Source organism: Oryx dammah, unplaced genomic scaffold (assembly GCF_014754425.2).
Source record: "Oryx dammah isolate SB20612 unplaced genomic scaffold, SCBI_Odam_1.1 HiC_scaffold_12, whole genome shotgun sequence".
Lineage (NCBI taxonomy): Eukaryota > Metazoa > Chordata > Mammalia > Artiodactyla > Bovidae > Oryx > Oryx dammah.
In genome coordinates, this window is record NW_024070196.1 from 70139845 (window position 1) to 70151646 (window position 11802).

Below are 11802 nucleotides of genomic sequence, written 5' to 3' on the forward strand. Positions count from 1 at the left end.
CCTCTTTTGAGCTAGGCCAGCTCAGAGGACAGGGACCTGGACCGGGGGGCTGCTTTGGGGCTAAATCTGGGAGCTTCAGAGCGGAGGGCATGCCGGCCACCCCCCAGGCCTGCACAGCCTGGAGGCAGCCAGGAAAGACTGAGGCCCCAGGGGAGCCCCTCCCCAGATGCCCCAGCACGGTGTTTCAGAGTCACAGGGGCCGGGCGGCCCTGGGGCTGCACTGCGCTCTGAATGCCAGTCCCTTGTCCTCACTCTTTGCCGGCTGGCAGGTCCTGAGCCTTGGGCCCCAGCTTCTCTTCTGTAAGACAGGGGAGTAAGGTAACCACCTCCCAGGCCCTGTCGGAGGATGGAGACTGAGCACCAGGTGCCTAGAGCCCACGGGCGCTCAGGACTGGGGGGCTCTCCTGGGGTCCGGTGGCTAAGACTCCCCACTTCCACTGTAGGGGGCTGGAGTTCAATCCCCGGGTCAAGTAACTAAGCTCCCACAGGCTACTCCCCCATGTGGCCAAAAAAAAAAAAAAGAGTTGAGGTCCCCCTGAACCCCTCCCCCAGACCCTGAACACCAGGCATAACTGGCCCAGGAAAGGAATGGGGCGTGCGTGGCTGGTCTGCCTCACCCACCTGAGAAGGGCCCCTGACCCAGAGAGCTGGGCTCCGAGGCAGACAACAGGCTGGAGTCAGGGCAGAGCGTACTAAGCATCCTAAGTCACTTCAGTCTGGTCCCACTCTTTTCGACCCCATGGAGTATAGCTCCTCTGTCCATGGGATTCTCCAGGCAAGAATACTGGAGTGGGTTGCCATGCCCTCTTCCAGAGGATCTTCCCGACCCAGGGATTGAACTCGCGTCTCCTACACTTCAGGCGGATTCTTGACCGGCTGAGCCACGGGGGAAGCCATCACGGCAGGGAGATCTCTGACACCCCCTGCCCGCGGTGTGGCCATCCTTCTATACCTGAGCCGCAAATACCAGATGGAGGCACGTCGGTACCTGCCCAAACTTGAGGCCCGCGCGTGCGTGGATGAGTGCCTGGCCCGGCAGCACACGGCCATCCAGCAGCCCGCCACCAGTGTCTACCTGGGCAAGGTGAGCCTCCCTGACGCAGCCTGCAGACTTGGGCAGGAGCTATTTTTTGGGCTCCAAAATCACTGTAGATGATGACTGCAGCCATGAAAGCGGCTCTTCCAAGGAGATGCTTGCTCCTTGGAAGAAAAGTTACGACCAACCTAGACAGCATATTAATAAGGAGAGACGTTACTTTGCCAACAAAGGTCTGTCTAGTCAAAGCTATGGTTTTTCCAGTGGTCATGGATTGATGTGAGAGTTGGACTATAAAGAAAGCTGAGCGCCAAATAATTGATGCTTTTGAACTGTGGTGTTGGAGAAGACTCTTGAGAGTCCCTTGGACAGCAAGGAGATCCAACCAGTCCATCCTAAAGGCAATCAGTCCTGAATATCCATTGGGAGGACTGATGCTGAAGCTGAAACTCCAATCCTTTGTCCACCTGATGCAAAGAACTGACTCACTGGAAAAGACCCTGATGCTGGGAAAGATTGAAGGCGGGAGGAGACGGGGACGACAGAGGATGAGATGGCTGGATGGCATCACCGACTCAATGGACATGAGTTTGAGTAAACTCCGCGAGTTGGTGATGGACAGGGAGGACTGGTGTGCTGCAATCCATGGGGTAGCAAAGAGTCGGGTACAGCTGAGAGACAGAACTGAACTGAGGACCCCCAGGGGGGTCCTGTCTTCTTCCCCAGGCAGACATCACTAATTTATGACGTTTCATTATGTCCTTTCCACGCAGAGCAGCAACGTCACTATTTTATGTCCTTTGGATCTTATCTTGGTGTATTCTTCTGTCTTATTGGCAGTTTTAGACAGCTCCACAGTGTGGGTTAAACCCTCTCCACCCAGTCACCTGTCTCAGAAATACCAATGCATTCATTTGAGAGTACTGCCAGCATCTTTGTGGCCTTTCAGTATCCAACTTGCCAGAGATGGAGTGAAATGCATAGCTTTTTTCAGAGCCTGAATGAAACCTTGGAATCCTGAACACAAAGCCCCAGAGGGCCTCACTGATAAGTGGCTGCCAAGGGAGGGGTGGAAAAGAGCTGAGAGGCTTCCAGGGCCCCGAGATAAGCCGCCTCCTCTCTTCCTGGCCCAGTGTCTCCTGCCCCTCTTCTCCTGGCAGCCCATGGATGCTGCACAGGTGGAGCAGCTGCTGGGGAAGCTGACGCCCGCTCGGGGGCACCTCGATCAGGAGCTCCTGGCAGCCAGGCCCTTCCTGGCCTCTGGGCAGGTCTCCCTGGAGGATCTGATGGCATTCACGGAGCTGATGCAGGTGAGGTTCTCCTGCCCACTTGCCCCGGGGCTGCTCTGGGCGCACGCTGAGCCCAAGCCCCAGCTGCCCTGTTTCCCCAGCCCGCTGCCGTCGGCTGCGACCTCTTCTGAGACTGGCCCCGGCTTGCCGCGTGGCGGGCCTGTGTGGAGGCTGCCCTGGGCCCCGAGCTCGTCCAGGAGGCCCACAGGCGTGTGCTCCAGCCTCAGGACCCCCAGGAGGCCCAGTGGGACCCCCAGGAGGCCCAGAAGCTGGGGCAGCAGGTGAAGGAGCAGCCCCGCTGAGGGCCGGCCACGCCCCTGTGGTTTGCAGGCTGCAGTAAGCGTGCTGTGTGCCCGTCGCTAGTCTCCAGCCCTGCTCTGCTCCAGTCAGTGGGCTCTCCCGGTTTCTAAACGGTCTGGGAATCTCCCCAAGTCGAGCAGCTCAGAGACAGCAGCACTCAGGCCCCCCGCGTGACCCTCCTCTGCCTCCGGGTGCCGAGTCCAGGTGCTTGGCTCTCGGGCGCGGCTGGTCCCAACTCAGGCTGGAAGCTTCTGAGCTCCTCTGTGACCCCTTGAGTCCCTGGTGGTGACACCCAGTGCCCTGACAACCCACCAGGTTCCGGTTTCTTTCTCTGCACCCATTTCTAGCCACAGTTCGGGCTAGACACCCCCGCCCCCCGCCGCTTCTGGAACCTATAATGCCTCTTTGGTCACCTTCTGCCGTAAAGGCCTGGCCCCAGGAGTTCCTACACGGAAGCCCCTCTCAGACACGGGCCAGGGGCACACACATGCGTGCCCCCAGGGAAGGGAAGGGCAAATTCACAGCCACCCCCCCCACCACGGGGTGGCTGTGGGTCTGCTCCCGAGTGTCCTCACAATCCTTCCCGCTGTGAGCATTCCAGGCTTTCGGGCCTCATGGCAACACCAAGAGAACAATGAGTTCCAGAATGCAGGGCGCTGGGCCTGGGTGGGTGGGCTCGGGGCCAGGGCACAGGCTGCAGTGGGCTGCGTGCGGCTGGGTGTCTGCCAGCCGCGGTGGGGCCCAGCATGGGCCTGGAGCTCTACCTGGACCTGCTGTCCGCGTCCTGCCGCGCCGTCTACATCTTCGCCAGGAAGAACAGCATCCCGTTCGACTTCCAGTTTGTGGATCTGCTGAAAGGTAGGCACCTGCGGCTGCCCGGGTGGGCTGGGTGCTAGGGGAGACAGGATGCTAGGTCAGGGGTTCACAGAAGTGGAGGCAGAAGAGACCCGCCCCTCATGCACCCACGCCACCCATGCGCCACGCGCCTACACCACCCAAGTGCCCACGCCAAGCCCCGCTCCGCCCTCTTGCCAAGCCCCACCCAAGTGCACAAAGGGAAGAAAAGCTTCCTGGCGGGGGCAGTCTTCCGCTCTGTGTCTGCCCCGCCCGCCTTTGCCGTGCCCGGCAGATTCTTCCTCACTGTGTGATGAACGGGGGCGGGGGGCGGAGCGCAGTGGGCGCAAGAGGGGTCCCTCGGCTCTCAGCCAGCGCACCCGCCTTCTCCGCTGCCGAGCAACTGCGGGTCAGGGCGGCCGAGGTCACAGGAGCATGAGTACTTACTCCTCATTCGCCTGCGTCTGTACCTGTTCCCTCGCCCCCCACCCCCACCCCACCCCACCCCGACCCCCGCCAAGTGTTCAGACCTGCCCAGGGCGACTCCCCGGAGCCCAGGTGAGGGTCATGGCCCCGGTCTCCATCACCGCCCCGACCGCAGAGGAGGCTCCAGAATCTCTGCTTGCAGAGCCTGGAGGGGGCGGAGGCCTGGGGCTGGGATCCAGGCCCCCAGGGCTTCTGTGGATTCACAGGCTGTGGCTTTGGGCCCAGAGTTGGGGGTGAGGGCTGGAGGCTTCCAGCTTCCTGGAGCCAAAGGGCCGCCCTGGCCGCAGCGGCAGCGCGCTGGCCTGGCGCCCGTTAGGCTCCCTGATGTGCCTCCTCACCTGGGGGCGGCGTGCGTCTCCTCTGGGGCGCAGCGTCCCCTTCTTGGGAAGATGCACCACGAGGCACTCTTCCTGCCTTGGGGAGGCCCCGGTCTCTCGTCCCTGGGGTCTCAGCAGCCTCAGAGCTTCCTGCCCCTCTCAGGTCACCACCACAGCAGGGAGTACATTGAGATCAACCCCCTGAGGAAGCTGCCCAGCCTCAGAGACGGGAAGTTCATCTTGTCCGAAAGGTAACTGTCTTCCCGGAGCTCACACCCTGAGTCTCCGCTCCTCCTGGGGGAGTTTCCCACCTGGCCCACCTGCGCTTCTGATCCCTGGCTTTCTTTTACCTCGGAGAAGTTCACACGCACCAAAGTAGAACAAGTGCGCTAGAGAACCAGGGGCATAAGGAACCCAGTACCCACCCCCAGCTCCGTCGGTGGTCCCCTTGGGCTCACTGTGCATCGCCTGTACCCCGCTCAGCTCCCCTGCCTCCTGGCCACCCCATCCTTCACCTGCAAACGTTTAGGAATGACCTCCCAAGGGATTTCCCCACGTGCTCTGCCCTGTCTGAGGCCACCCACCAATACCCCCTTTCCCCGCAGGGCCCTCGCTGCTGGGGGTGGGCTTGACTGCCTTTCCCGAGGCCTCTGGGCTCAGCCCCCTCCAGGAGGGAAGCTGGGGGCCCATAGGCGGTGCCGGGTGGTCAGCGAGCAAGGGCAGGCCAGCCTGGGAAGTGCCCTGACCATCCTCTCTGCAGCGTGGCCATCCTTTTCTACCTGTGCCGCAAGTACAGCGCCCCCTCGCACTGGTACCCGCCAGACCTGCACATGCGCGCCCGTGTGGACGAGTTCATGGCCTGGCAGCACACAGCCATTCAGCTGCCCATGAACAAGATACTCTGGTTGAAGGTGAGGGAGCCCACGGCTGGGGCTCAGGCAAGCATCCCCCTACCCCGCTCTGAGCCTCATTTCTGCAGCTCCCTCTCCTGCCCACCTTACAGAGCTGTGGGGGGTATGACACGGACCAGTGGGTAAGAAAGAGCCTTATAGGGACGAGGGGAAGGGCACCCAGGAGGAGCTGGTGTCACTCAAGCCAGGATAGGATTCAAGACATTTCATTCTGAACTGGAGGGATCAGAGCTGGGAATTCCCCTGCGGTCCAGTGGTTAGGACTCGGTGCTGTCACTGCTGGGGCCCCGGTTCAGACCCTGGTTGGGGAACTAAGATCCTGCAAGCCTCAAGCTGTGCAGTGGGAGGAAAAAAAAAAAAGTGAAAGAGCCCATAAAGACCGTCATATTTGAAGATGACAAATAAACGGTTCACGTGCCCCTACTTCTTATGCTACACCTGTGGCAGACATCACTAATCAATCACAGGACTCTTTCCTGCTGGGACCTCAAGTCCTTCTTTTTTTTTTTAATCTTTTATTAATCTTTTGAAGCTGTGCTGGGTCTTAGCTGGAGCACACAAGGTCTTTGATCTCTGTGGCAGCATGGGGATCTTTAGTCGTGGCACGTGAACTCTTAGCTGCAGCATGTGGGATCTAGTTCCCTGACCTGAGATCGAACCTGGGCCCTCTCTTCATTGGGAGCTCAGCGTCTTAGCCGCTGGACCACCAGGGTAGTCCCTCACATCCTTCTGAGCAAGGGCCCCAGGCGACTTCTGCCCACCGAGACTGCCCACGGAGGCAATACCACTTTACATCCTTGGTACTGTCCACCACCTCTCTTAGCAGGCAAGGGTCAGACGGGGCCTCCAGAGGCCTGGAGGGTCAGACGGGGCCTCCTCTCCCTCCCCTCCCCCACCCCGGCAGCTGCTGATCCCAATGATCACGGGTGACGAGGTCCCAGCTGAGAAGACGGAGCAGATGCTGGCGGAGGTGAAGAACAGCCTGAAGCTCTTCGAGGAAAAGTTTCTGCAGGACAAGATGTTCGTCACCGGGGACAACGTCTCCCTGGCCGACCTGGTGGCCCTGGTGGAGATGATGCAGGTTCGCAGCGGGCGCAGGCGTTCGGAGCAGACGAGGGGCTCCCCTGCGGCCGTAACTTGCCGAGAGGCTGGAGAAGGGGCAGCCACGCCTGGGTGCCTGGCCTTGACCCGGGGCGAACCACAGGAAGCCCAGGTTTTGAACCAGGGAGGATGGTGGTCGTTAGTGCTTCAGGAAGAGTCCTCCATGGGGATGGGAGCTGGAGGGTGAGCCTGCTCAGTCAGCCGGGATCCCAGGGGCCTCCTCCTCCCCAAGGACCCTCCAGGAAGAGTCCAGAGGCTTCCAAAGTGTCCTTCTGACCAAAGTGCCCCTCTTTTCCAGAGCTCCAGTCAGGGCAGTCGGACAGGGCCGCTCCCTGGCTTTGTGCCTAAGGGTCCAGCTGCTCTGGGTGGGGGACACTCATGCAGCTTCTGTGTGCAGGGGAGGGTGGGCACTTCTGACCAAGCTGGTGTGCAGGATGGAGTTGAGACCCTGGCCAGTATGCAAAGTGGCCACTTTGGTCCTTGGTCAGTGTGCAGTACAGATCAGCACAGGGAGGAAAAAAAAGTCCCAGTCTTTCTGCCCCATGTGGTGCAGTCCCCTACGTTTCACCCCACACCCACCCCAGACATCTGGGCACACCCCTTAAACTTTCCCCAGACCGACCCCAGACACTGTGGGTTCATGTTTCTTAGGCTGCGGCTGGGTCTCTCACGCAGTTCCTGTGCTTGATCACAGAGGGAGGTTCAACACAGGGAGAAATAACTGAATTCCTCCCACCTCCGTCTGGGGGCAGGGGGTATCCATGGAAGAAGGCAAGACCCCTGGGAGGTTTCACACTGGAGAAGTGGGAACCCCTGGGTCACAGGCCCCTCTGAGAGGGACTCAGGAGCCGTGGAGCAAGACCAGCAACAAGAGAGTCACTCAAGGTCCTCCACCCCCGCCTCCATCTGTTACATGACCTGTGAGCCCTGGCCAGGCCTCGGAGGCCAGCAGGCTCACTGGCCGCAGGGGCAAATAGGGAGAGCCTTGTGGCTGTAGGTGGGGCCCAGGTGGGGCTGGTCCACAGGCTGACCATGCCTTCCTCTCCATCTGTCCACAGCCCATGGCCGGCAACCATAACGTCTTCCTCAGCAGCACCAAGCTGGCCGAGTGGCGCATGAGGGTGGAGCTGGCCATCGGCTCCAGCCTCTTCTGCGAGGCCCACGACCGGCTGGTGAAGTTGGCGGAATGGGACTGCTCCACACTGGACCCGATGGTCAGGGAGAGGATCTGCGATTTGCTGCAGAAGTTCAAGTAGAGGCAGCCCACCCTGCGGGCCTGGCCGGCTCAGCCCCCGGAACCCCTTTCCTTAAGGGAGACGCTGAAATTCACTGCTTCTCTGCTTAATAAAGAACTGAAACAACTCCCGTGGCTCCCGAGCCCGAGATGCGCCTGGGGCTGGGTGGCAGTCGCAAGTCCCCCCAGCTTCCAAAAAGAACCGGAAAATGAAAGGTTACACACGAATAAACTGTCAGTGTGACAGCTGATGACTTCAGTGCTCCACTTTCACTGATGGATAGAATAACAAGATCGAGATCCTGCAGGAAATGGAGGTTTGAACTACATTCTAACATTATCGGGGAACTTCCCTGGTGGCCCAGTGGTTAAGACTCCATGTTCCCGATACAGGGAACCCAGGTTCAATCCCTGGCCAGGGAGCTAGATCCCACGTGCCACAACTAAGAGTTTGCTTGCCCAGACTAAAGACTCCTCATGCCACAATGAAGATCAGAGATCCCACTTGCTGCAACTAAGCAATAAATATTTATCTTGCTGCAGCCAAATAAGTAATATAGATAGTTTTAAAAAAAATAAACCCATCGGCCTGCCGGCTACACACAGCACAGCACCCACAACATAAAATGCATGATCTTCTAGACGGCACATGCAGTGATCTCCAGGACAGACCCCGGGTGAGGTCATAAAATAAATCCCGAGAAATTTAAATGGACTGAAATCATATGATGTGTGTTTTCTGAACACCGTGGAATGCAAGGAGAAATCAATAACAGAGGGACAGCTAGGAAATGAAGTGCTTTTAAAAATGCATTTAAACAACCAATGAGTCAAAGAAATCACAAGGGAAATTAGAAAGTTCCTTAAAAAATTAAAAACACAACAGACCCAAACTTACGGGAGGAAACAGGGCTGAGAGGCCACTGAATAGCTGTGAACGCATACAGATTTCACCCGCTCCAGCCCTCCTGCCTGGAGAGTCCCACGGAGGGAGGAGCCTGGTGGGCTGGAGTCCACGGGGTCGCTAAGAGTCAGACATGACTGAGCGACTTCACTTTCACTTTTCACTTTCATGCATTGGAGAAGGAAATGGCAACCTGCTCCAGTGTTCTTGCCTGGAGAATCCTGGGGACGGAGAGGCCTGGTGGGCTGCCGTCTATGGGGTCTCGAAGAGTCAGACATGACTGAGCGACTTCACTTTCATGCATTGGAGAAGGAAATGGCAACCCGCTCCAGTGTTCTTGCCTGGAGAATCCTGGGGACGGAGAGGCCTGGTGGGCTGCCGTCTATGGGGTCGCACAGAGTCGGACACGACTGAAGCGACTTAGCAGCAGCAGCATACAGATCTCAAATCAACAACCTAACTTACACCTGGAGGAAGTAGAAAAAGAAAGGCAAACTAAACCTATAGCCAACAGGAGAAAAAAAATAATAAAGATTTGAGTGGAGACAGAGGATAGAAAAACAACAGAGAAGATCAGCAAATTAAAAAAAAAAAAAAAGGATTTTTGAAAAGGCTACTGTTCTCTGCAAGACCCTGGATCCAGCTTCACTCACAGCATTCAGGTTGTGCTTTCCTCAGTAGACAGTTACCGTTTTGTTGTTGTTCCTGGTAAGAATCATTAAGAACTGCTCAGCAAATTGCACGTGTGCCACGCAGTCCGGTTAACTATAGTCCCCACGCTCCATAACTTATTTATCTTGGGTACTCAGAGCTTTCTACTCTCTAACCAGTGTGTTGCCATACCCTGTCTCACCCCAGCCCCTGGTAACCGCCGTTCTAACCCCTGCTTGTAAGAGTCCCACTTTTTCAGATTCCACACAAGTAAGATCAGGCAGTATTTGTCTTTTTGTGTCTGACCTTTCACTTAGCATAATAACCTCCAGGCCCATCCATGTTGTTGCAAACGACACGATTTCCTTTCTTAAAGCTGAGTACAAGAGTCCTCGATACGTGTGTGTGCTTAGCCACGCAGTCACGCCCGACTCTGCGACCCCATGGACTGCAGCCCGCCAGACTCCTCTGTCCGTGGGGATTCTCCAGGCAGGAAGCCTGGAGTGGGCTGCCATTTTCCTCCTCCACCTCAATACGCGTCTGTGAGTAATCTCCAGATTCCCTCCATCCACTCACCCCTTAACCGACACTTAGGTTGTTACTCTAGCTCAGCTGCAGTGAACATGGGGTTGGAGGTGTCTGTCTCTTGGAGATCCTGTTTTCATTTTCTTTGGATATATGCCCAGAATCAGGCTTGCTGGATCTTTCCCATCATTTTCAAAGATGGAGAAACAGAGGCCCAGAGGAGGAAGAAACACACTCAGAGAATGAGACGGAGGCACTGTGCTGGGGGCAGGAAGACCTGTGTCAAATTCCAGAGGTGCGCTGGGGCAAGGGAGTGACCGCTGAGGCTTTGCCTCTTGGTCATATCAGTCCTGGGTGTTCATTGGAAGGACTGATGCTGAAGCTGAAACTCCAATACTTTGGCCACCTGATGTGAAGAACTGACTCCTTGGAAAAGTGCCGGGGGCCAGCGTGAGGAACTCCGCCCATGGCAAAGGTCATGAGGAAGGAGGCTTGGCATATGCAAAGGCGTGATCAAGCCTCAGGAAACCCCCTGTTCCCGAGCATCTACCCCAAAACCAGAGTCTGTTTTATGCTCTCCCCCATAACCATTTCTCTCGGAGAAGGAGTAAACTTGCAGCTCCAAGGCAATAAAAATTCTTGGGCGTGACAAGAGTGTTTCAGCTTAGGGACTCCTCTGAAGGTTATCTAGCCCGCCTGTATAGGTTCGTCCAGCCACATGTGATTGTTTACAGCCTCCCAGTCTGAGAGGCATGAGATGTTTTAGACTTACTAATGGCAAATTCTTTTGGGGAGTTAGAAATTATTAATATAATGGGTTGGTTAGGAATTATATTGGTGAAGCGTTTTTCATTTGTTGTGTCAATAATTGCTGCTAATTCCCTGCTCTGGGTGGGACAAGGATGTCTCAGGTCAGACCTCTCTGCTGACAGACTAGCTTGTGTGACAGGATTATCCATACTCCTGCCACTACGCACATGATTGTTTACTACCTCTCAACCATACACAGCACAGAGAGTTTTGGAGTATTTTGAGTGTCTTGATTAGCATAGGGCTTTTTCTTCTAGTTGAGTCAATGATTGCCGCCAGGCCTCCATATCCTTAGGCACCTAGGAATATATTAATCAATGTATTTGGAATATAGAAAAGGAAATATAGTAGTTTTGATGTCAGCAATACTAGACTTTTTGAGTTAATGAATTTTCTCTTTTGTAATAGATCACTGTACTTTATTATAAATCCCTGTGTCCTTGCCATGTAAAAATGTAACTTTATCACTATCTTAAGACTAGATAGATCTTAAGGGGAACATTGGTGAAAGGATTTTCATTTGTTGGGCTGATATTTGCTGCTAAATCTCCATATTCCCTGCCCTTATAATGAATATAACTAACATATAGGAGAAATAAGTATTAACCTTTAAGATTAATCATGTTAACTTTGGGTTAAATAAATTCCTTTCTTGATTGTAACTCACTACACCCTCACGCTATAGGAATGTAACTTTATTTGGAGGGTGGTGCCTGGTTTAAGAAAACACACCCTTGGAAAAAATAAGCTTTTTGGTTATCAGAAAGAAGGGATCATATAGAGTGTCAGCAGGTCTCACTCATGGCCAGAAGATGATGTAATATCCCTAAGACCCTTTTTTGTTATACATTTATGTGAAGCACCTGATTTTGATAAAGGTCAGGACTGCTGACCCCCGCGTGACTCTGTATTCATCCCTATGTGTAACAAAAGGTATATAAGCAAACCCCAAAATAAAGGAATCGGATCAGCTTCCGGAAAGACTGAGTCCCCCATGTCGCTTCTTTCTTGCTCCCGTTTCTCTGGCTGAATTCCCATCTGGATTCAGCCTCCTTTTCTCCACTACACTATCTCCTACTACACTATCCGTTTCTAATCTCTCTCTATATCTGTAATTAAATATGTATTTTTCCAAAGATGCCGACGCCGTCCCCCCACCTTCGAATCACCCTGGATCCACCGGGGCTGGACCCCGGCAGAAAAGACCCTGATGCTGAGAAACATTGAAGGCAGGAGGAGAAGGGGATGACAGAGGATGAGATGGTTGGATGGCATCACCGACTTGATGGACATGAGTTTGAGCAAGCTCCGGGAGTTGGTTGATGGACAGGGAGGCCTGGTGTGCTGTGGTCCATGGGGTCACAAAGAGTCGGACACGACTGAGCGACTGAACTGAACTTGCCT

The 11802-nt window shown here is 55.4% G+C and overlaps 1 protein-coding gene across 2 annotated transcripts; it reads left to right on the forward strand.

The window, feature by feature from the left end:
* Positions 1-2532: 2532 nt before the first annotated feature.
* On the forward strand, positions 2533-7841 carry LOC120871293 (glutathione S-transferase theta-4). 2 transcript variants are annotated; one of them, XM_040251175.1, is made up of 5 exons: positions 2533-3483; positions 4426-4513; positions 5023-5173; positions 6078-6254; positions 7333-7841. In XM_040251175.1, exons 1-5 carry the CDS (start codon positions 3372-3374, stop codon positions 7528-7530), a joined length of 726 nt encoding a protein of 241 aa, XP_040107109.1. In that variant the 5' UTR covers positions 2533-3371; the 3' UTR covers positions 7531-7841. The 2 variants fall into 2 exon arrangements, with proteins under 2 accessions (XP_040107109.1, XP_040107110.1); XM_040251176.1 differs by having other exon boundaries at positions 3368-3483; positions 5059-5173.
* The last annotated feature ends 3961 nt before the right edge of the window (positions 7842-11802 follow it).